The 25,687-nt window shown below is 37.5% G+C and overlaps 1 protein-coding gene across 1 annotated transcript; it reads left to right on the top strand.

Annotated features, from left to right (window-relative positions):
- The first annotated feature begins 3,590 nt into the window (after positions 1-3,590).
- On the top strand, positions 3,591-25,179 carry LOC115422018 (interleukin-1 receptor-associated kinase 1-like). Its single transcript, XM_030138052.1, is given in 17 exon segments — positions 3,591-3,909; positions 5,684-5,851; positions 7,588-7,716; positions 7,850-7,935; positions 9,193-9,396; positions 9,543-9,607; positions 14,566-14,677; positions 16,248-16,369; positions 17,533-17,749; positions 17,843-17,914; positions 19,446-19,518; positions 19,591-19,688; positions 21,302-21,513; positions 21,515-21,587; positions 21,590-21,941; positions 23,720-23,818; positions 24,145-25,179. Coding segments are annotated over 17 exon segments (2,280 nt in total). The 5' UTR covers positions 3,591-3,791; the 3' UTR covers positions 24,225-25,179.
- The last annotated feature ends 508 nt before the right edge of the window (positions 25,180-25,687 follow it).

Below are 25,687 nucleotides of genomic sequence, written 5' to 3'. Positions count from 1 at the left end.
TCCACCTCTGCATGAACAGTGAGTGTACCTGCTTTGTTCGGTACCATGAAGTAATGGTACTAATGTAAGGAATGATGTTCAAAGGGATCATGTGGATGTGGACAGGGGTCTGGATCAGCACACATGGGGATCTAATGTTCTAAAATACATGTTCCTTTCACCTTACATGTGTTTTTCATGTATTTACTTCTTAGATTTTTTTTTTTCTTTGCCACTTATGGGCAAGTAACCAAATGTGGTAATTTCATTAACTTTGATTTTCTACATGACAGTAAAAAAAAAAAATATTAAAAATTTCACAAAACTAACTAGAAAAGGACTTGGAGAGCACAGACCTTTGCCAAGGCAGATCAGCCCCCCCCATCACCACCAAAATTTTATCATTGGTTCCTTGTGCCAGTATCAACATTTCCTGAAAATTTAATGAAAATCCATCCATAACTTTTTGAGTTATCTTGCTAACAGACAGACAAACAGACAAGCCCTGATGAAAACATAACCTCTGCCGTTTTACTTGGCGGCGGTAATAAAGTCTTGTTATATCCTCCAATAACTCACTAAGGTGAAATTTTGAATTTCCAGATGGATCTCATGAAATTGCATTGCATGTCACGCCAGTTCTTATGGCATTTGGCGTGCTATACGTACGCATTTTTGCTTAATTCAAGATTTTTTTGCATAATTCGAGCAAAAAAATCTGCCAATGGAACAAACGAAAATTATCTCAGTAAGATTTCTAGATTTTCCAGATCTATTGTCTAAAAATCAGTTTTTATATCTCACTGAAAAGTTCCTCTTTAGGTGATTATGTCTTATTTTAAGTGTGATGAGATATTTTGACTAGAAATGAGAAAAATACACTTGGTCAGATTTAGATTTTTTTCCAGTGTTGCTAAAAAGAAAAAATTATTAAGAACTCAGACTGTACTTAATTTCATAATTTTTGATTTAATGAAATTTAATGAACAAAATCAGCACTAAACCAACAATATTTTCCTGTGTTTGTTTAAATTTTAAGACTCTTCAGCTCCATTGATCAGTTTTACACATTTATTAGAAAATTAGTCCTTTCATGTTTCCATCCACTTTTAACAACGGTTAATTCAACTCCATTTTGAGCTTGTTAATGGTTTTAGAATTCTGGGACTGGGACAGAAATTACTACTGGTTACACATTCAAGCCAACAGTTGAAGACATGCATCAAATATTTCAAACATATCAGTGAAATATTTGTGTACAGAGTGACGTATATGTAAATAAACATATATATTTTAATGTGTGCAGGAAAACATGATAAACATGTCTGTGTTTTGTAAGTTTGCATTTAAAGGCATGAAATTATGATAATATTGAAATATGATGCTATAGGAGAATATAAGAAAGGATGTAAGATGATATAAATATAAAAAAATATATATTAATAAAAAATTCTATTCAGGGTAATACATTTGCAAATAAAAAATGCCAATTAAAAAATCTTTCAATGTACATGGAGCTTTAATAGGAAAAGAAATGTTTTGTCTGTGAACACGAAAAACCAGCTACATGTCATTTAACAGTGGAGTCAGATCACATTGAGTCATGATTGTATGAACTATTGTTAAAATGTATTAATATATGATTAAAATGAGTTCAGACAGACAATAATACAGTTTATTAACAGCACTGATCACATGGGATTCCCCTTTAATGCATTAAATTCCAAAATTACGCATTTACATGCAGCAAAATTTTATCTAGCCTCATATTTCTGTGTGAATCTCAGTACAGAATAGAAAAGAATATTCCAGAGGGAAGTGAAAGTGATGAGAGTTTTAGTTTTTTCTATTAGTGGATTTTTTTTCATATTTAGTTCATTGTTTCAGGCTCCCATACATTTAATCATAACTGTTAACATGATATATGAGGTTTTTTTCTCTGTTGTTTCTAAAATACGTGATTTCCTGTTTTTTACTCAAACAAATGTAACTTCTATACAAATGAAAATATAAGATAAGCCCAAAATTATATGATATCCCTATTTGTTGTTTAGTTTAGGGGAAATTTGGAATACAAAAAGAGAGAACTGCCTTTATTGACATTGCACGTTTTTGATTGCACAATGTAACGGGTGGAGGAACTCCCAGAGGTAAACTTAGAAACACTGAATCTATTATTATAATTAAAACAGCGGCAAAGAAGCATGATGGAAAGTTCTAAACATAGTAAAATAGTACTGTTCTTATCACCCTCTGCTGGGCTATACTGTCTCCAGCTGTGCAGCCGGTGTACCGCACCATGAGGAATTATAACAATGTAAAAACATGGATCATTTTCCTGTAATATCTGTATGAAAGGGCCACTCAAAAAGTCATCAAATGTACTACATCCCATTGTACCAGTAGTAATCTGTCACCTGTTACATTTAAAAAACAACAGTAACACTAAAATGCACACTAATGCTGTGGATAGAAATTCAATTCAATTCAATTCAATAAACTTTATTTGTCCCCAAGGGGCCATTTAACCCTTTCATGCATGAATTACAAGAACCGTAATCAAGATTTTTTTTTTTTCTGGAGTGATTTTATTCCTCTTTAGGCATTAAAAAAAATAATGCAATAACATTTTTTTATTAAGCTATTTTTCATGCAGTTGCAAAAATGTCCACTCAGCTGGACACCATGCGTTTAATTTTTGAAGCAAAAAACCATGTATTTACTGTGAAAAATATGAAATAAAAACATGTTAATGCCGCTAATCTGATGTTTTCTCACATTTTAACATACTCTAGTACTAGTCATTACTCACTTCATTGAGATAACATGCCAAAACAGTCTAATAACAAAAACAGGGAATTGATTTACACTCAAATATGTTAGATCAAGTTTATTTAGAACAGCAAAGTTACAGTAATGTTATCAGTTGTAGTGTATGGGATGCATAAGTGTACAATGTGTTGGCTGATATGAAACTAAAACAACAAAACCCATGAATATATAAGAGAACAGCTGTAGAATAGCTGTCCACTGTAGTGACCACTATGCATGAAAGGGTTAAAGGCACATATGAGCAGCATAATAAGACACTTTTATACTTTTATACAATCAATGAAATCTAAGACAATAAAGTAAAAAGATAAGAATAGAATAGAATAGAATAGAATAGAATAGAATAGAATATTTAAAATCTACAAACAACTACGTATAATAAATTACAAACCTGTGGCAAAAGGCACAATAAAATGCACATAAATTCACCTGTTGTTTACAGATTTTCAGAAAATCCAGACAGATGCAGATAAACCTGACTTTAATCTGACTTTGGTCAAAATGTGGGAAATTGTGTTTTTAAAAAACATTAAGATGATGTGAAATCCTGAATAAATTGATGACTACTATTAGCAAATATCACATTCTATCTTTAGATTCCTTTGGTATGTGACAGAAATATATAATACGACTTATTACTGTTGATTAAAATGTGAACTCTATGTATAATATGTTTTGGATGGAAGTTGACTTTGGTTTGATATGTGGTTAAATGTGTAAAACCAGGCTTTTACTTTGAAGGAGCCCCGACCGGAAGCGCTTAACATTGCGGTACTTTTGCTCAAACTGCGGACGGAAGCAGCGGAGAAGTTGAAGTTTGACTGAAGTTTTCTTTAAAGTTAACCCGTTTGTTCCAGTTCTGATCTGATGTGACAGCGGAACCAGTCCCGGGTCCGAACGGGTCGGTGTTAGCCGTTTGTTAGCCTGTTAGCTTCCCATCGAGCCGCAGACACACTTTAGTGACAGGTTTTAGTTCCAACATGTCCGAACCAGGAGCAGATTTCAGGGGACAGTTTCTGTATGACCTGCCCTCCAACGTCAACTATGAGTTCTGCCGGATCATGGACGGGCTGTCCGACCGGGACTGGACCCGCTTCGGTGAGTCAAACAGCGGGGAAGTGTCCGGGTAGAGTGCTAACAGGCTAACCGCTAACGTGGAACTGTGGGGGGCGTAGCTCTGTTCACCTGTCTGTCATTCTGTCTACCTGTCTGTCATTCTGTCTATCCATGAACATGTCTACCAGTCTGTCATTCTGTCTACCTGTCTGTCATTCTGTCTACCTGTCTGTCATTCTGTCTATCCATGAACATGTCTACCTGTCTGTCATTCTGTCTATCCATGAACATGTCTACCAGTCTGTCATTCTGTCTACCAGTCTGTCATTCTGTCTACCTGTCTGCCATTCTGTCTACCTGTCTGTCATTCTGTCAACCTGTCTATCCGTGACCATGTCTACCTGTCTGTCATTCTGTCTACCTGTCTATCTGTGAACATGTCTACCTGTCTATCATTCTGTCTATCTGTGATTTTGTCTACATGTCTGTCTACCTGTCTGTCATTCTGTCTACCTGTCTATTATTCTGTCTACCTGTCTATCTGTGATTTTGTCTACATGGCTGTCTACCTGTCTATCATTCTGTCTACCTGTCTATCATTCTGTCTATCTGTGATTTTGTCTACATGTCTGTCTACCTGTCTATCATTCTGTCTACCTGTCTGTCATTCTGTCTACCTGTCTATTATTCTGTCTACCTGTCTATCTGTGATTTTGTCTACATGGCTGTCTACCTGTCTATCATTCTGTCTACCTGTCTATCATTCTGTCTATCTGTGATTTTGTCTACATGTCTGTCTACCTGTCTATCATTCTGTCTGCCTGTCTATCATTCTGTCTGCCTGTCTATCATTTTGTCTACCTGTCTATCTGTGATTTTGTCTACATGTCTGACTACCTGTCTATCATTCTGTCTCTTTGCCCGTCTGTCTACCTGTCTGTTTACTTCTCTATCTCTCTGTGATTCTGTTCACCTGTCTGTTTTCCAGTCTGTCATTCTGTCTGTCTACCTGTCCATATGTCTACATGTCACTCTGTCTATCTGTCTGTCTATCTGTTTGCCTGTCTGTGATTATAACTGCCTGTAATTCATTCTGTTTTATCTACTTGTCTGTCATTCTATCTGTCTACCTGACCATCTGTCTGCTTGTTATTCTGTTTACCTGTCTGTCTGTGATTCCGTTTACCTATCATTATTGTCTCTTTATCTGTCTGTCATTCTGTCCACCTGTCTGTCTATCTGTCTGTCATTCTACATTTTTACCTGTCTGCCTGCCTTTTTTTTTTTTACCTGTCTGTTATTCTCTCTACATGTCCGTTAGTCTGTACATTTACTAGTCTCTTATTCTCTCTCATTCTGCCTTTGCACCTGTCTGTCATTCTGTCTGTCTGTCTGTCTGCCAGTCTGTGTTTTTGTGTTTTCTTACATATCAGTGAAAATACACAGACAAGCATTTTTTCCAAATTGAATCATTACATAAAAATACAAAAATTTAAGATAAAAGTATCAAACCACTTTTAAAGGTGCATTGATATTTTTCACATCATGAGAGACTGATACAATTAGGAAAATGTCAGATCAAGAATTTTCATCAAAAATAAACAAAGAACCATTGAGGAGAAGGACTATGAACCACAAAGACAAAACTAGGAGGTCATACCTACAAGAAGGAGGACTTTTTATTTATATTTATTTTATTTACACAAAATGTAATACATTTTATTTGTCTGGATATGAAATAACTGTCTAATCACACCCCTTTATTGTTGAATTATAGTATATAATTTCTGTTTAATCTTACATTTGCCTTTCGTAGCCTCGGAGGTCCTCATTGATCAGACTGAAGTGCGACTGGCTGAGAGGAAGGAGAGGCGGACCGACCCGGTGATGCACCACTGGGGGAACAGGCTGGGGCGTGTCGGTGACCTGCTCGACCTACTGGAGCGTCTTGAGCTGCTCCGCCCACGTGATGTCATCCTACGCTGTGAGTTGACCTCTGACTGTTCATTTTTTATATTTTCTGTTCTCAGCTTGATTGATTGATTGACTGACTTGTTGTAGGCAGAGTTACCTCATTCATTCAGCTATGCATCAGTAATATAACAGTGCATGACAACCTCCTGTCAACCTGGAGTTTCTTGCTCTGCTTATGAGCGTGTTCACATAAAAGGGGTGGGGCTAGCCACTAGTGACCAATCACAGGTTGTCTTGTGTCATTTGCATTAGTGATGTCCCGATATGGATTTTTTGGCTTCCGATCCGATTTTTTTTTGGGGGGATTAGTTTTGCAGATACCGATCCAATACCGATCCGATATGGACTTTTTACAATGAAATTTTGATTTATATTTGAAGTCATTATTTATAGGTTATTATACAATTATTTTACTGTAGATCACAATTGGGCTGAATGTGGAACCTGAACTAAAACAACTATGACACCTTTGACTCTTAATAACTTTAGTATAATTTTTGCACTTTCCAAATTCATACTGTGGGACCAATTAGAACCTTGTATTTGCCACTGTCTATGGACCTGTCCGTCCAGGTATTATATGGGGGTGGGTTCAGTGCTGTGTGTTAGTGATGTGAAGTTGGGTTGAGGCGGGATCAAATAATTCCACAAGAGCCCCGCAGCTTGAAAAAAACCTGACTCACGCATCACAACCGGCCCTCATAATGAGTACAAGTGCTGAGTGAAAGTGAAACTTATAGACGCTTTACTAAGTCGTCTAAGCCTCCGGCTGTTGTGCAGCTTTTCGATACCTTCAGAAACGTTAATTTGAGGGAGAAGGACGTGTGTTTACCCCCACCACAGAACCGGGTCCGGATCGGCCCGATCTCGTGACTAAATCAAATCCCATCTGATCTTCTAAAAAAATGCCAGATACCGATTTGTAGATCAGATCGGGAAACCTCACAAGAAGACTAAATTGTTATAATTTTAAACAGATATGAGGAATTGGAAAATATTATACAGACTAAAGATACACAAATGCTGCAGCAAAAACCAAAATGAAACAAACAACAAACTGTATGAATGTGTCTGTTCACACAACCTTAACTTTACAAATATCTGTCCACATGACAACACAAACCAACTCCAAACGTGTCCAAAGTCTCAGACAAACCATAGTTGTTCTTGTCCAACCTGTGGACTCCGTGGATAATAGTGGACGCAGAGGCTTTAATCTGTCACGAAGGTGTAGTTCAGTTGTACACTTGTGTTACTTTAAGTGTTGGTTGTGGAAGTGGATTCTTTACATGATGTGGGTTTGACCTCCATCTACTGCAGGTCATACACTGGTTTATACACCTGGATTTGATGTTTCAGGTGATTCAGATTCATCACACAAACACATAAATAGATGTGAGTAAAATGGGTGAGATGCCATCAGTGAACAACATCTATGTTTTCCCTGAACACACAAATGCACAATTTAGATAATCCACACTTTGGAAGGGAAAGAGGAGCAAACGTACAGAAAATATGTTTTTGTAAAATATGCACATTCGTGTGAATGGGGCATAAATCTGACCGTAATCATCGAAGTCTATTCTTTTAAATGGATGTGTTTTCGTGGTGTGTTACACAACTATGGCCTCATTGTTTTTGAAGTTCAAGTCTGATGCTGTTAAACCAGTCTGATAATAAGTACAACAACAAATATGTTTGTCAAATACTGTACTGAACCCTGACTGTCTGTCTGTCTGTCTGCAGGGGCGTCCTCTGTAAAGCCTCCTCCTCCTCCTCCTCCTCCTCCTCTTGTCTCCATGTCTCGGTTCGATCCCCCTCCCAAAAAACCGCTGCCCTCGTCCACACAGGTCACCTACAGAATGAGCTCCACAGGTGAGTACGCAAACGCAGTCACTATCACATGATGCAGTGACAGCTTCCCAAGAAATGATGCTCTACTTAGTGATGGATGTGTTGCCACGACAACCACAGGGGTCATGTGTTTGAGGTTGTGTTCTGTATTCAGTAGATAGAGGAGGAGGAGGAATTTGCCTACCCAGACCAGACCCACCCCCCCAGAGTTTGAAGTCTAACATCCACCAGCCCCCCCAGGTAAAACACACACTAATAACCACATACATCATTAAAGTACTGGAAACAGTTAAATCAGAATAATTTATGAATGCCGGGGGAAATTCTTCTGTGTTAAAGTTGCTGCATTCAAGTATAATAAAAGTAGCAGGAAAGAAATTATCAATACATCAAAAAATACACACACACACTAAAACACTCTAACACAATTAGAACAGCAATTTCTACAATATGTAACAGACAGTATGTTATCAGTATGATAATTAAATAAATATACAATGGGGCGCCGTAAAGGGGGGGTAAACGTGACAAATTCATGGGGCCCAGCATTTCTGGGGGGCCCATAGAGCAGTGGAGGGGGTCCAGTGGATATAGGTTAGAAGTTGTAAAAGCTTAGTGCAAGATCCACTGTATAATAGAGGCATAGAAGCCGGGAGTCGGACGTTAAAAGTAGGGGTGTAAGAAAATATCAGTTCTGCAATATATCGCAATATTTCATTTCACAATACTGCATCAATATTAAAAAGTACTGTATCAATATTTTTAGGTATTTATTCAAATGCAGATATTGTGGAGGTTCATTTTTGTTTTTGTATTTCTTTTTTGTAAATATTTTATGTATTATTATTATTATTTAACACTCTTTTATTAAAAATGTTAGTTCCTTTGTTGGGATTGCACAAAATAATGTCCTGATGTTAGTTATGAACTAATAGAATATGAACATTTGAACAGGATCTTAATCTGTAATGTCTGTAAAACATAATTTAAGTTTGAACACAGGAACATTTTGTTATATGGCGTTAGATCCTGTTGGGATTAAATAAAAATGTGTTTAGTATTTGTGCGTATTTCTGGTGTAATTCAATTCTTCAAGGAAATAATCATTTTATAAAAGAAACAAACAAAAAATTGCCTTTTTAACAGTATCATGAAATATTGTGATATATCGTATCATGATCCTAGTATTGTGATTTGTATTGTATCACCAGATTCTTGCCAATACACACCCCTAGTTAAAAGCATGATAGTTTCACTTTTGCTTCACGCCAGTGTTAATTACGTTAGTTATGAACTGCAGCCCTATGTACATAACTGCTGCCCCTAACCCACATACATATCTCTCTTTCTCCCCCCTGCTCCGACAAATCAACAAGATACTGAATTTTACAAAGCACCCACAATGTTCAGCTTTCACGGGGCCCACAATTGCTACTGGCGCCCCAGAATATGCATAAATAATTGTGCAATAATCTTGTCCATATTTCCTCACTTCAGTGTCCTCCAGTGATGGCAGCATGTGGTGGCGTTGGCTGCGTTGGCGGCAGTGTCGGCACTGGCGTGATGTGTTGGCCATATGAAGAGCTGCATGCTGGGACAAAGGGGTTCTCCCCCGTCCTGCAGGTCGGAGAGGGGGGGTTTGGAGTTGTGTACCGAGCATCTCTGAGGAACACCGACTACGCAGTGAAGAGATTCAAACAGGTCAGCCAATCACTTCCAAGGACTAGGATGAAGAAATGGATTCATGTGTTCGACAAATGTATTCATGTTGTTAATGAGACTTTGTTGATGTTTTCTGCGTTTCCGAGGGGCGGGGCATGTTATGATGCTGCTGTTGTATTTGACAGGACTGTGGATTAGACTGGGCTCTGCTGAGGGACAGTTTTCAGACTGAAGTGGACAAACTGTCAAAGTAAGTTAAGCCATTATTTCAGTCGGTTTTTGGACAGATTACACGCTCTGCAGAAACCTCCTGTTGTTGACTCTGCTCCAGTGATATCCAGCCGTTACAAAACCACTTCCACTGTTTACCCTTCACATTAAAAGCTCGAGGCTCAAGGTCAGTGTTTGCTGAGATAAGTGACTTCCTGTTGAGCTGCAGGCCTGTTGTCTCTAAACATGCGCGTACGCTACATTCTCACGGCAGGTCTTAAAGGAGTGATATTATGCTTTTTTTTTTAAATGGAATTACGCATTTTCAAACATTTCCCTGTGGTCCACACACATTTCACACATTATTTATTTATTTACAAATAATTTAAAATATATATACAAGTTGTATTCATAATTTCCAGCAAGATATGATTTTGTAAAAAGGGTTACCCCAGAAGCTTATAAACGGGGGCCCAAGACATAAGACACAAGATACAAAAACTGTGAATGCGCTGCTTAGGTCTGAAGTCTTCATTCATTCAACTCCACAGGTCCATCTTCAACCCTATTTCTGAGTAATGACACCAGAAAGGTGGTTTAGAGCACTGGCCCTTTAAATGCACATGAGCCACTTTAGGCCCCGCCCCCTCCAGGTTGTTGACTGTGCTTTCTGTCCCGATCAACCACTTGTGTTCATTAATAACAACAACTGAACATTTTAGGTAATCAGCTCGAAGTTTGAACATAGTTTCAGTTTTTACTACAACCGCTGCTGCTGATGAACAATTATGTCGTACTCAGAAAAATGTTCATTGGAAGTCTGGACCTTATATGTGCAAATGTCGTGATGTAACTAGTTATAAATCATAATAAATTAGGAAGGAACTGAAAGAGGTTGTAGAAATCCTCTCAGTTTTTGCCAAAATGAATATGAAGATAGTTTTGCAGCACCTCGAGGGTTCAAATTCAAACTTTATGAACTATTAGGGTCCAAATACACAAATAAATCAACCAAAGACTAATAAAAGTGGGTTTAGAGAAATATGAGCCCTGTAAAGCTCAGTTCTGATTTTTTGCTGAAGTCTCCATTTTTTTGCATGGTTCATATTATAATTCAAATATGATGGCATCAGATTCGTGTGAACATATGGTCCTGATTTGACCCACATGCACAGAAGACGATGTGACGTCACACACAGCCCACTGTATTTACTGAAGTAAATATGGAGCTTTCCAGGTCCCACCTCCTCCAGTGCAGAATTGTGATGTCTGTTGCATTTCAGTGATGTAAAAGTCAGATGGAATGCAACATGACAATTCAGACTAAAGTCACATTGCAAAACAATCTGATCTGTGTCTGATTTAGGACGACATATGAAAGTAGCCTGAGTCTGATTTGGAAAAAAATCAGATTTGTGCTGTTCAGACTGTCATAAAAAATCAGATATGAGTCAAATACAAAAACATCAGATTTAGGCCGCTTTTACCTGCTGTGCGAACGTAGCATTAGACAAGGGGCATCAAATTAATTTTAGTTCAGGGGCCAGATTCAGCCGAAAGTGGGCCAGATCAGTAAAAAACAGTCACGGAAATAATTATTAGACCATCAAAAGTCATCAAAAACAATAGTTATGCAATCCAGTCCTAACTCCTGTGTGCATCATGTGACTTAAACAGACAGAAAAGAAAACATGGAATGCCTAAAAGTACTGTTTTTGTCAGTACAATGCCATAGATATTGATGTAAGAACTGAAGTGATTTTGGTTTTTATCAAGAAAACATGGAAAAAATGGATCAGCTCTGAAATTAAACTCTTATGAGCTATTTTTGTTGTTATCATTATATTTGTCCAAACAAATGTACCTTTAGTTGTACCAGGCATTAAAATGAATGAGTATAAGTATAAGTATAAGTAATAATCAAAATTTTTCTCTTTTTAGTGTGAAAAAAGCAAAATTACACTATGAAAATGTGAATAATCTGGACAACCATATACAACCTGAAATTTCTTAAGGAAAAAAAGAACAATTTACTAATATAACAATATAGCTCCAAAATTTTCTCTTTGTTTTCATCCAAAAAAGTGCAATTTTAACAATATATGTTACAATTTTAACAATATTATGCCTCAGTTTCTCATTTACACATGTGCATTACATCTTACAGATCACAATGGATCTACAAATACACAAAACATTTAGTAACAGGCAGAATATTGGTAAAATTTCACTTTAATAAACAAGTTTAATAACAAGTTGTTCATGGTTTTAGATTATTCATCTGTTTGTGAAAGGAGTTTGTAAATGTAAATATTCATTATTAAGGCACAATTTCAAGTTTAATAAGATAGAATGATGAATTAATGACATTTCAGTACAAAATGTGACGCCATAATGTCTGTAAAAACTCTAGACTTTTTATAAAGATACAATACATCTGTACATGCTGAGAGGTTAGGGTTAAACATGTAATAATCGGTCAATAACCAAAAACTTTCCTCTACCAAACCGTATAAATCTTCAGTGACATTTATCTGAATGTTTTCCAGCAGACACAGATTCCTAGATTTCACCCGGAGCCAAAGTGCATATTGTTGAAGTAGTTGTGTTTATTCCTGTTCACTGTTTCAGGGCTGTTTGCCCGTGCAAATCTGTGTTTCAATTGCACAACACCAGAAGTGAAAATATTACTCATCAGCGTCGTCTTTTATTTTCCTTCGGATGACTGTGCGGATGTTTCACACTTCTGCCTCATCATTGACGTGACTTCAGCATTGCTAGATTTTGTTCACGTTTCTCAAATCTGATCTGAAAACAGGGAACAGATCGCACAGTTTAACAGTCACACCTCTGTGCCCTCACATTATGAGCTTTTCAGTTTGTCACATTCATGTCAGTGTCTTCTTTATTTTTTCCTCATCTGTTCTTTCCGCTCATCCACACTCACCCAGTAAATCAAAACTCAAAACAGAATCAAACCAGTGTGTATGATGTAGTAATGGAACAGTTCACTTATTTTCCGAAGCAACACTGCTACAACAGATTTTAAGGACACGGGTTGATTAACCATCAGCGGGGGAAAATAAGATGAAGGCAAAATAAGTCTGCGTTTGGCACTGTATTGACCTTTTAATCTCCACAGGTGAAATTCCCACACACCCCACACTCGAGCGCATCCAGAATTTACACCAAAATACCCCAATTAAACCACAAGGCAACCACATAACAATTCCACAACACAACTCATTTAACTCAAATCATTAAACACAAAGCAAAGCAAGGCAGGTTTATTTCTATAGCACATTTCATGTACAAGACAATTCAAAGTGCTTTACATAAAACATTAAAAGCATTACAGCAGGGAAGCAATAAAAATTATAGGCGTGAAAAAAAAAAGAGAAAAAAAATCTATTCAAATGCAGCTGAGAACAGGTGGGTCTTTAACCTGGATTTAAATAAACTGAGTGTTTCAGTTGATCTGAGGTTTTCTGGGAGTTTGTTCTAGACATGTGGAGCATAGAAGCTGAATGCAGCTTCTCCGTGTCTAGTTCTGAGCAGCTTCAGCAGTTCAAACCCCTGAATCGGATCGGCCCACGTTGGTCCCAGCAGCTCCACAGAGGTCAATAATCCATATGAAAGGGGAAAAAATTTTATCCGACAAAAGAATTAAATCCACCAATTTGGCTCCGCAGTGTCTCCAGCTCTAGCATGCTTCCAACCCACCATGTGACGTCCCACGCCTTCATGTGTCCCATTATGCGTGTCTTATCCACCCCTTTTTATGTAGACAGCGTGTGCAACATTTTATTGAGTCTTTTAAAGAACACATCAAACTAGAAAAGCACTCAGAGAGAGCACACCTCCACGAAGGCAGATTAGTCCCCCATCCCCAGATCACCACCAAAATTTTATCATTTGTTCCTTGTGCCAATATCAACATTTCCTGAAAATTTCATCAAAATCCCTCCATAACTTTTTGAACTAGAAGCACTCGGAGAGCGCAGACCTCCGCCAAGGCTGATCAGTGGCCCCCCCCGTGGGCCACCCCACCCCCGATCACCACCAAAATTTAATCATTTCTTCCTTATCCCATTTCCAACAAACCCTGAAAATTTCATCCAAATCTGTCCATAACTTTTTGAGTTATGTTGCACACTAACGGACAGACAAACAAACAGACAGACAGACAGACAAACAAACAAACAAACCCTGGCAAAAACATAACCTCCTTGGCGGAGGTAATTATCTTGCTAACAGACAAACAAACAAAAATCCCGCCCACCACCACCCCTTGTATTTGGGGTTTTTCCAAATACAAATACATTTCAAACAAGGTACAATGAGATGCGTATGTATATACTATAAATTCCCGAAAGGGGAAATGGAAGATGAGAGAATAAATTAATACGCACATAACATATGCACCAAACCAAACAAGAAAAGCACTCAGAGACAGACCCCCCCCCCCCCCCAATCACCACCAAAATTTAATTTCTTCCTTGTGCCAGTATCAACATTCCTTGAAAATTTCATGAAAATCCATCTGTAACTTTTTGAGTTATCTTGCTAACAAACAAACACGCATGCAAACACGCAAACACACAAAGCCAAGTGATCACAATACCTCCTGGCGGAGGTAACAAAGTAGCAGGAGAAAAAAAAAACACATGGAGGATGTCATCTGCTCTGTTTTTTGTTTTTTGTTTTTTTTTTTGTTTGTTTTTAAAACTGTACATGATGGGTTATTTTTGATATAATAATCAGTGATTGGTTGCCATGTTGAATAAAGGTGGAAAGTATGTGTGACCTATACTGCAGTCAGCCACCAGGGGGAGCTCCAGATGCTCTGGCTTCAAATGTAAAGTGTTCTCATTCCATTTGTAAATAGAGCCTGTATCTACATCATACTTTTATACGATGAAATAATGTTATTATTGGTCTGGATGGAACTAAACATCTCTGAGGGTCTGTTGTAAACACAGTTCCATGTGTCCTCAGGTACAGACATCCAAATATCGTAGACCTACTGGGCGTCAGTGAAGGCGGAGGGTCCTTCTGTCTGATCTACAGCTACATGGAGAACCGCTCACTGGAGGACCAGCTGCACAATGTAAGACACAGACACATGGACGTCCCTCTGAGGACATCCCACTGATCTAATGCATCCATCAGCCCAGAACCCAAACCTAATCTTAACCCAGAAAACACTCACTGACCCTCAAAATACTGAGGATCGAATAAATGCTCTCCTCAATTATATACACAAACATGTAAACACAGAGTTTTTTCAAAGATTTATTCATGATCACAGATGAAAATTGAAAAATTATACATTTGTAATGAAAAGTTCTCATTCACTTAAGTCTTCAACAACTATGGAAACTGCCAGAACTCATACACACCTGAACCTTCTAAAAACCCAAAGAAAACCCTGCAAGTACACACAGAGAAACACATGCTTATCCACATGTTTAAGCTGTTTTACATTAACTTGTACTGATTTCCTGCAGACTTAACCTCAGTCGAACCTAAAAATAAGTCTTAACCATCTAATGTCATCATTTATAGTACAGGGACCTGAATTTGGACCCATTGGCCTTTAGTGCATGGAACTACATGTAGTCCCATCCACTAAAGGCCACTTTTCATGCTGATGTTTTGTTTTTTTTTTCACTGATGAAAACAAAGCACTTTGATTTCATTGTACATGTTACAATGACAAATAAAGATATTCTATTTTTCTTTGCTAATGAAGGACATATTGATTGTAAAAGTAAAATTGTGAAAGAAGTACAATATTCAATCAATAATAGTAATGCATTTTTTCAGTTTCTCCAGTGAATCCCAGACAATAGACAGGTCTGAGCATGTGTAGAATTAAAAACAGACATTGTTTTTTAAGGTATGCTTTCTTCCTTTCTTCCTTTCTTTCTTTCTTTCTTTCTTTCTTTCTTTCTTTCTTTCTTTCTTTCTTTCTCTCTCTCTCTCTCTCTCTCTTTTTTTAACAGTTTGGCTATTTATATAAGGTTATTTGTGTCATGTTTTTTCCCATTAAGACCCACCGCTACATTTGTAAATAAAATATTTAACTTTTCTTAGGTGATTGATCATCATTTATTATAATATTATCCTCTGTATTTTTTGCATTTTTTCGGTGAATATCTGGCATTTTCCTATATTTAGTTTACTGATCATGTAGATGTTCATAAAAGCTCAGATTAAAATTGAGGGTTTTTATATCAGAAAGAGAGAAAACTCATGAAAAAGTGACTTTTTCAGTGAAGTATATCATTAACTGAACATAAACCCAGTGTGTCCATCCACTGTCATTGATCCAACTGCATGGTTTTTACTAGTGAATTGATGTTGTAGAAGATGGCTGTATTTCTACGGTAACTACGGAGCCTCTGAACGTCCAAATGGGTCATATCTGATGACCATGAAAAGATGAGAAACTGTATTTTACAACAATTATTTCACCCTATTGACAGGTTTAGTGGTTCAGAAGTTATTAAACATTGTACATCAGTAGATGGTTTTGGTTGCCAATAACTGTTTGGGTCTTTAAGGGTTAATCAGATTTAATTTACTTCATTAACCAAATTAGTTGTCAATGTATAATAAACTATACCTGCACAGGGATTGTTTTTGACCATTATTTGACCTACTGGTGTGTGCAGGACCAAGGTGGACTCTCCTGGTCTCAGAGGGTCTCTGTGGTTGAAGGAGCAGCGAAGGCCCTGGAGTTCCTTCACTTCCCCCCAAAAGGTCAAGAACGGCTCATTCATGGAGATGTCAAGAGGTGACGTTACGACACGATCCATGACATTACACCACGCCGCATGACTGGCTGTCACTGTCACAGCATGTGGAAGTGGAACTGAGATGCGGACAGTTTATATGAGGAACAGAAGAACCAATGACAGTGTGATGTGGTTGAACGTCTGGTCCATGTTGGATAGTGTTTCATAAATGGAAGCATGTAGATCGACATACAAACACAGTGCAGTTCTGCTTCCATCAGCAGATCGTCCACTGAGGCACCAGACTGTATCTAGAAGTAGTGTTCAGGCATATGTACCTTTTTTTTTTTTTTTTTTAAACCTTCTGTTTATTGTTTTTTTTTCACATATAAAAACAAAGAACATACAGTAGTTCCATTGTTTGATCCAAAAGTCAAACAAATAGACAAACAACATGCAGAACAAACCCCCCTCCCCTGGCACATATCCCCGCCAGATTACAGGAAAGACAAAAAATAAATAAATAAACCAACAGTAAATAAATACAGAATAGAAGTAAAAAAAATCCCACTTTAAATGTTACCAAAAATAAATAAATAAAAATAATAATAATAATAATAATGACAAATCAAAACTGCTAAGGCACATATGCACCTTAATTTAGTACTTTTTTTCTCAGAACATTTTGCTTTTACTCTCTACATTATACAACAGGCTTCTTTAGTTTAAATGCATTTCAGTTTAAATACATTGTCCATTATTTTTATTTAGAAAAGTGTAACAAGACAAAAACAGCATATACTGTTTTTGCACAATTAAATTAAAATAAAGAGAATGAGTGCAATATAATTTATTATTATATATTTTATTTATTTACTCTTTCACCTTTATTTAGCCAGGAAAAAAAGAGTTGTTGAGATTAAAAATGTCGTTTGCTCACTCACTTGCTCTGAATGTATGAATGAATGAACAGGACATCTTACAGCTGTAGACATGATGTGTCCCAGTATTTTTGTCATTATATTGTATCTCTATAATATAATACACTGGCATCTTTGGCAGAACTTCACAGCTCTTTATTCTAAACACTAATGATGATAATTTAGGTCATTTTTAAACTATTTAAAAGTTGAAATACGACTTATTTACTCCTTTTCGTCTACCACCGATACTACTGTTATTACTGGTTTAAAGTCAGAGATGTTTGGGGTCTGTGTTGCAGCTCAAACATCCTGTTGGACCGCCACCTAGAGGCGAAGCTCGCAGACTTCGGGTTGGCTCGATTTGGTGCTCGAAACTCTTCGGGACAAAACTCACGGGCTCAGACGACGACAATGGGAAAAACAGCAACGGTGAGAGGAACGCTGGCGTACCTGCCAGATGAGTATGTGAGGAACGGAGAGCTGGGGACCACCATAGACGTCTACAGCTTTGGAGTGGTGAGTCCCTCCCCCAGAGGCTGATGGGAAATGTAGTCCGTTTGTTAAATGTCTTATAAGTCTTTAAACCAAGACTTTGCGTGTGTTCTGCAGGTGTTGTTGGAGGTTTTGACGGGTCGGCGGGCACTGGAAAAAGACCGGAAGTCAGGAAGAGAAAGATATTTGGTCAGAACACACATTCTCATCTCTTTCACCTCAATGAGCCTGTTTAAGTGACTGTAAAAATAAGATAACAGTTAGTAATAATCAGATAATTGCACATTTCAGATCTGACGTGTTTGACGGGACTCTGAAAGTTATTACTGGACTTAACAAGACTATTATTTCTGTAAAATTTTTCAAAATGTTTTATTGTTTTGTAGCAAATCAAGGTCAATGAAGTTATCATAATTGGTTTCTTACCCGTAAGTGGCAAAAAAAGTAAAAAATATAAGAAATTAATATGAAAACTACAAGAAAAACACATGTAAGGTGAAAAGAACATGTATTTTAAAACTGTTGCTGTCCCTAGTCGCTTTTCCATTGGACATATGTGTGAAACTTTACTGATATTTACTAAATATTGAAAAAACAGAAGTGCATGATGTCGGTTTTTCCATTAAATCACAAATGCGATGATTTGTTTATTTATTATTGTGAGATGACACGAGAAGTTATTCCATAAACGTGGTGACACACGTAAATATAGTGTTGATTTACAGATATATTCATTATTATTATTATTATTATATATTACACCTCTATCCCATACTAACTTAAAAAATGATTTGGGTTCTGGTGTGTCCACACATACTGCCCCATGTTTTCTTGAAAACTCTTCTTCGTTTGTTGCAACATCCATCAACATTGATTTTTTTTTTAATTCACGTGACTCTAGTTGCAGAAAAAGGTCTTTCCATTGCAGTTTTGTCTGATATATCAATTGCGCTATGCCTGAAAAACCACCTTTTGCCAGTGCTAAAACTTTTAATCGAGAAATGAGAGTTTTGGCAAAATTGTTGTTTTTCCATTAGATAATTTTTTATGTGCAAGTTATATTCGCACAATTTGAGGGTCAATGGAAAAAGCAACTTCTGTCTTGTAATGTATGCAGAAATGACCAAAAATAGTCACTTGCCATTTGCACGTATAAGGTCCAGACGTTAGACGAACATTTTTCCGAGTACAACATAATTGTTTGTCTGCAGCAGTGGTTGTAGTCCATGCTGAAAATATGTCCAGACTTGGAGCCCATTACCTCAAATGTTCAGTTGTTGGTTGAACAGGACAGAGCAGCACAGCTGACAACCTGGAGGGGGCGGGGCCTGAAGTGGCTCATGTGCATTTAAAGGGCCAGCGCTCCAAACCACCTTTCTGGTGTCATTACTCAGAAATAGGGTTGAAGATGGACCTGTGGAGTTGAATGAATGAAGAATTCAGACCCAAGCAGAGCATTTACAGTTTATGGAGACCACAGGGAAATGTTGGAAAAGGAAGAATTCCATTTAAAAAAGCTAAATATCACTCCTTTAATGAAAATGAAATTAACTAAACTGTTTCACATTGAAAAGATTATCAAAGATGGACAAAAGATGAGCCTGAACCCTCTGAATGGAGTTGGTAACACAGATACAGAAACAGCTACAGAGGGAAACACAAGTTTTGACTTTTCAGCCAACCAGAGCAGTCTGTAATTTTTTTTTTTTTTTTTTTGCAGAGGGACATAGTGAACGAGGTTCAGGACACTGAGGCCGACTGGAGGAAACAGCTGGATCAGCGGCTGATCTCAGGTCAGTGTGTTTCATCCTCAGCAGCTCTGTAGTGGGTTCTCTGTTGGATTTTGACCATGTCTGTTTTCACAGCAGGGGGCGCTGGAGAGCCTACAGGCTGTATGCAGATGGTGGCTCTGGCCTGCAACTGTTTGGACAAGAAGAAGAAGAAGAGACCCGCCATGTCTGAGGTCAGATGCGCTTCAGTCACACACTTTTGCCTCAGCAGCAGATACACTCATGTTTTTCCGTTGAGGATCATTAACCCATAAAGACCCAGTGCTACTTTTGTGGCAGTTCCCAGATGAATTTTTCTCTATTTCTACCATTCTTAACCGATTCATCACCAATTTTTCAAATAACCTTATCCTCTGTATTTTGCATTTTTTGGTGTAAATCATGTATTTTCTTATACTTAATTCACAGCTCATGTAGATGCTCATGAAAACTCAGAGTAAATACCAAGTTAATTACATCAAAACAGACAAAAATGAAGAAAAAGGGACTTTTTCAGCAAAGATATTGCTAACTGAATGTAAAAACAAGTGTTTCCATCTACTGTCAATGATCCAACTCCACGGGTTTTACTGGTGAATCAATGCTGTAGAAGATGAGGGTGTTTCCACGGTAACTATTGAGCCTTTGAACATCCTTTGAACATCTGATGACCATGAAAGGGATGAAAACTGTATTTTATACCAATTATTTACATGTATTGATAGGATTAGTGGATCAACAGGTATTAAAAGGCTTATGTCTGTAGATGGTTTGTGTCACCAGTGGCTGTTTGGGTCTTTATGGAATAATAACCCTGTGATCTTTATTGTTTACACGCTAACAGAACAAGGGATGGGATTTTATAACATCCTATTAATTCTATGTGTTGGTCTGATTTCTAATTGATTCCTTAATGGACTGATGGGAAATATAGTTGTAATAGCAATCTGTCATCATCTAAAATGGATGGAGATAATATTGTTACAAAACAGGACATTTCTCATCATCTGATTAGTTGGAAACCATGGGACTAGTTTGTGTCAAATACATGACAGTCCTGGAATTTAAGTTTTGTTCCTTCCATTGTTATCTGAAATCAACATTTCTACAACATTACAACTTGGACTTTTTTGTGCGTGCCATACTTTGGACTTTTTTTTCTCCTTGCTCAAACTCCTCTTTGTCGACAGTTTTCTGGACCATTGATGGATGAGTTTGATGTTTGTAATACTCAGCTGTCAGAAAAAATGCAGCACTTATAAACTCAAAAGCACAAAATCTGTCACAGTTTATATAATTTTATATCATGGTAACTGTATATATTGCGATAGAATGAATTTAGTAGTTTATGGTGATAAAGATCCATATTCTGCCTCGAATGAAAAACGCTTGAGTTAAAAGCAAAAGACTCAAACTGGTACAACATACTTTCATAAAGGGAGATTTAACATTCTGAATCAGAACAATAAGGTTAGTTTTTGTCCAAATTAAATATAATGTACACGTCTGGCAATAATGTAGAGTAACTCCAGTTTCAATAGAAATGAGACTATTTACAAGTTTGAATATTTGTGAGACAGCTGAATTTGCAAGATCATGTGTATGTATGGAATATATGCATGTAGTATCTTCATGGAAATCATATTATCAGTTCATGAGTGGACATATTTGTAGTATCACATGATATACACAGTCGTATTGTCCACATTATGAAATAGGTTTCAAATACATAATATATGTAAACAAGGGCGTCCCTCAGGGCTCCAGTTTGGGTCCACCTCTGTTTACATCTTTGTTCCTCTCACAGGTGGTCGAGAAACTCCAGAACATCCACTGCATCCTGAGGAAGACTTCCTCCCTTCGTTCCTCTTCCTCCCTCCCTTCCAGCCTTCAACCCCCTTCCCGCTCCTTCCCTCGACCACCCCGGTCTCTGGACTCCTGTATAGGGGCTTTGTCCAACCAGCTGTCTCAGATGAGACCTTTGGAGGACACCTACCTGGCCCCATCCTCTTCCTCCTCCCACACCCCCTCCCCACCCACTCCACTCCTCCCCCTCCTCCTCCTCCTCCTCCTCGTCACTCCCCTCCTCCTCATCTCATTTGCCGGTCCATGTGAAACCGATGAGAGTCGAGGTTTCTCCCAGTATGATGTTCGCTCCCAGTTCTCAGGACCTACTGGGACCCAATTCAAGTCTAATGGGACCTGTTCGAGGTCTCTGTCCCCGTCCACCAGAGACCATTACCACAGTCAGACTGGGCCCCCAGAGTCCCAGTCAAAGCAGCCTTCTGTCCCCACTGAGGACCAGTACAATTTTCCACCTCAGTCAGGAGTCATATCACGACCAGAAACAGCAGGGGGCGCAGGACCAATTCAGCCGAGGGTCTGCAAGGTCCCAGAATGCCTTTCTCCTGGAGGGTCCCTACAGTCCTCGTCTCCAGGTCCCTCAGGTACAAAGACGTAGAAGACTGACGTTTCTAGGGATGCTGAAATTTTGGGTTGATATTATTTTCTGTTTGTCTTTATTTAACCAAAAATCTTGATTCTTAAAAAATAACTGAACTATTTTAACCTTTCAGCTCTTCATTACACCATCTATAAATGAGCACAAATCCAATTACAAAACATATACTGTATTAAACAACCTTTAATTTGCAACAGATAAACATCAACCACTGCCATTACTTAAATATTAGATAGAATAGAATAGATCTTTATTCAGGGTTTCTGCGGGTCATTAAAAGTCATTAAAAAAATTGTGAAAATGAAGGCCTTAAATGGCATTAAAAACCATTAAATTCAATGTCCAGATGGATTAAAAAAATTAAATACACTTGATAGAAAAAAGCATTGTTGTTCACAATTTATTTTGATTATATAAACATTAAATAATTTTGGAAGTATAATGTGATGATTGACAGGTGGAACCCTTTAATTGTCTATTGTTTATGGCCAATACACAAAGTCACAACACCGGATGCTTGGAATGCAACGTGCTGTGAGCGTGCTCATGCTGTGGCGAAAGAGCAGAGGGAATACTAGCAAATGTTGGAAAAATGGGAAAATGCAAGTTTCAGCAGAAGTGGTTGGAGGAGGAACTATTCAGAACCTGGTTAAAGCCTGTTGATGGTAAACCAACATAAAACTATATATAAAACTGTATCTGCAGTTGAACATGGGCATTAAATTTGTTTAAAGTGGCATTAACCTCCTAAGACCCAGCTATGGGTTTTCTGTCCACATTTGTGGACAACAGTTTCACAACTTTAAACAAAAAAAAGAAAACAAAACCGTCCACCACAAAGGACATTCCATAAAAATTTTAAAAACTGCATCTGAAAAAACTGTTGCATCATGATGTTTCCAACATAGGCACTCATTTTATAAAAAAACAAAAAAAGCTTGTACTTTGCTGACATTTCCTGGGTCTTAGGAGGTTAAAAAGGGCATTAAAAAGAATTAAATTAGATGAGCAGCTCCTTCAGCACCAGACTTTTACATCCCCTGTGCAAGGAGCGCTTCCACAGGTCATTCCTCCCGACAGCCATCAGACTTTATAACAGTACACAGTAACCCTCCACCATCCCCATATCACATCATGTATATGTGTAAGCACTATGTAAATATGTAAATACTTTAAAAAACAAAACAAAACTTTATACTTAAATTTTTATACTTTTAAGAACGTTTATTCCTACCTGCCTTTCTTTTGCACTGGTGTGTTGCATATTGCTGCTGGATACTGTTACATTTCCCCATGGTGGGATCAATAAAGTCTTATCTTATCTTATTTGCTGATACCTGCAGCAACCCTGTTACGGTCACGGTCACTGTCACAGGAAAAATTTAAATCACATCATAAACACTTAAAGTGCAAAAAGACTGTATAAAAATATCACACAAAATTACACTGAAAATATACACTGAAAACACTGACAGTATAGAAAGATAAAATACCAAGATATACAAAAATCTCCCTACTTTAAACTCTACACTACAGATAAAATACATATACTTCAGGATATATACAGGCAATAAAAGATATATACAAGGTAATTTTTTTTTTTTTTTGAAAATGGGTGCATGGGTTGTGATGGGTAAAAGCCATTCATTGTGATTGTCAGTGTCATTACAAGACCATAACTAGCTGACTCCAATGTTTGGAAAATACACTCATGTATGTTTAGAAGTTTTACATGTGTGAGTTTTTCCTGTTTGTTTCTCTCAGTCCAGCTGAATCCCAGTAAACAGCATTTACTGGTGAAGAATGCTCTGTACGAGGAGGGAAGAATCGACACACCTGAACTACTCTCCTCTGAAAACATCTGTATGTAAATCACACAAACACGATTTATTCAGAACACAATTTGAACTTGTTTCAACTCAAACCGCTTCTTGTATGTCTTCATGTTTCAGCTCAAATCTCTCTTCTCATTTTAACATTTTAAACCTTACCTCTCATCTCACATCTAATTTCATTTGCTCTGTTATCTGTTTTAATATTTAGCTTTGAATTTCACTTATCGTTTCATGCTGCCTCGTCTCATGTTGTTTTTGTGCCACCATATAGAACATCTCAAAGTTCCTCTTTCACTCATTTTATATCTTTTCCTCATCTCACATTTCATTTTATCCCGTCATGTCTTGGATCAGATGCGGAGAGAAGTTCTGCAGAGTCCAGAGGCCCAGAGGAAAGTGATGAGCTGGAGTATCTTTCCTCTGAACACAAATGAACGACTGTTTCTGTTTCGAACTCTTTGACCGATCGACATGCATGATGCTGTCACACTGTTATATTTTCCCGAAGGACCAAAGATGATTTAGTGTTTTATTAATTGGACAGAGTCTGTTTATCAGTGTTTAAAATCTACAGAGACACCAGGGGCTGCATTCATAAAGGCTAAGAGTTGATCATATACAGGAGAAAACAGTGGAAAAGTCAGTGATGTAGAGGAAATGTTCTCTAAACATTTTATGGTACTGAATTAATAAAGAACAATAGATTATACTGTTGCATGAACAACATGAATCATGGTCATGTACCAAAAACATCTGAAATAGTTTTACTCAACCATTCCCTTTCTGTTAATGCCAAGTAGATTAAATAAATAACCAGGTAAGTAAATATAGAAATAAACAAATAATGTGGAACAATTATGAGTGGGAGGATTGCGGACTTATCACTGTGAATTTTACTACATCACTCCTTAGCTACAACTCTTTGCCTTATGAAATTTTCCTCAGATTGTTTGTGAATACAGCCCCAGAGCTTCACTAAGGTTTCATCCGTTATCCATTTCTGGTTTTACATTTTCTCTTATGTCACCTCCTCATATTATTTAGTAAACCAATAAGCTTACCAGCACATCACAATGATCCTGCTGCTTTTTACTGATGTGAACAGCAGGTGAATCACACACATTCCTGTCAACTACACTAAAAAAAAAAAAATATATATATATATCATCAGCGCTCGCCTTAATCATCAGCATTCCAACACGGCACCATAAATACACGGATTTACAGCAGCAGAGGTACTAAAACTAATCAGATAAAATTAGTGACTTGTTTGTTTTCAGTACCACTCATATCAACTATTTATTTTTAATGTTTATTGATGTTTCACAGACATATGTGATTCTTTGCCAAATATTTTATAAAATACAAAATATGTTTTTAATGCTTGGATCTGTCTTGTTTTCTTTATGGGGGGGTCTGTTTACATGCATGTCATTTCTTCACACATTCCTGTATCTTTCTGTAAAACCAGAACAGGACACAGATGAGGGACCAGTATTAGAATAGGACAGCTCTTCCTCCTCTGTCCTGCAGGGGGCGCGCTGCTCTCCAGTAAAGTTGGCAACAAAATGGCGTCTTCCTGAGCGGCATGAGAGAATATAGTTGGATGTTTTGGGTTTTTTTTTAAACTGCAGTCGTCTGGACATTTTCCTCATAGCATAGCGCCACTTACCAGACTTTTACGTATAATTTACAGCTATTAACGAGTAAGTATTGCATAAAGAATAAAACGCAATCCGTTGCTTTTCAGCTTATTGTAGCAGCTAACGGGACAGCGCCGCCATGTTTTGTGAGGGAAAGAAGCATCTCATAGCCTAACCAATTATTAGCATAGCATTAGCACATTTCCAAAAGCTCAATAAAATCTAACAAACCGTTAATAGTAGCCACTTTGCCT

This window comes from Sphaeramia orbicularis, chromosome 7 (assembly GCF_902148855.1).
Source record: "Sphaeramia orbicularis chromosome 7, fSphaOr1.1, whole genome shotgun sequence".
NCBI lineage: Eukaryota > Metazoa > Chordata > Actinopteri > Kurtiformes > Apogonidae > Sphaeramia > Sphaeramia orbicularis.
This window is presented reverse-complemented; position numbering and strand designations above follow the sequence as displayed.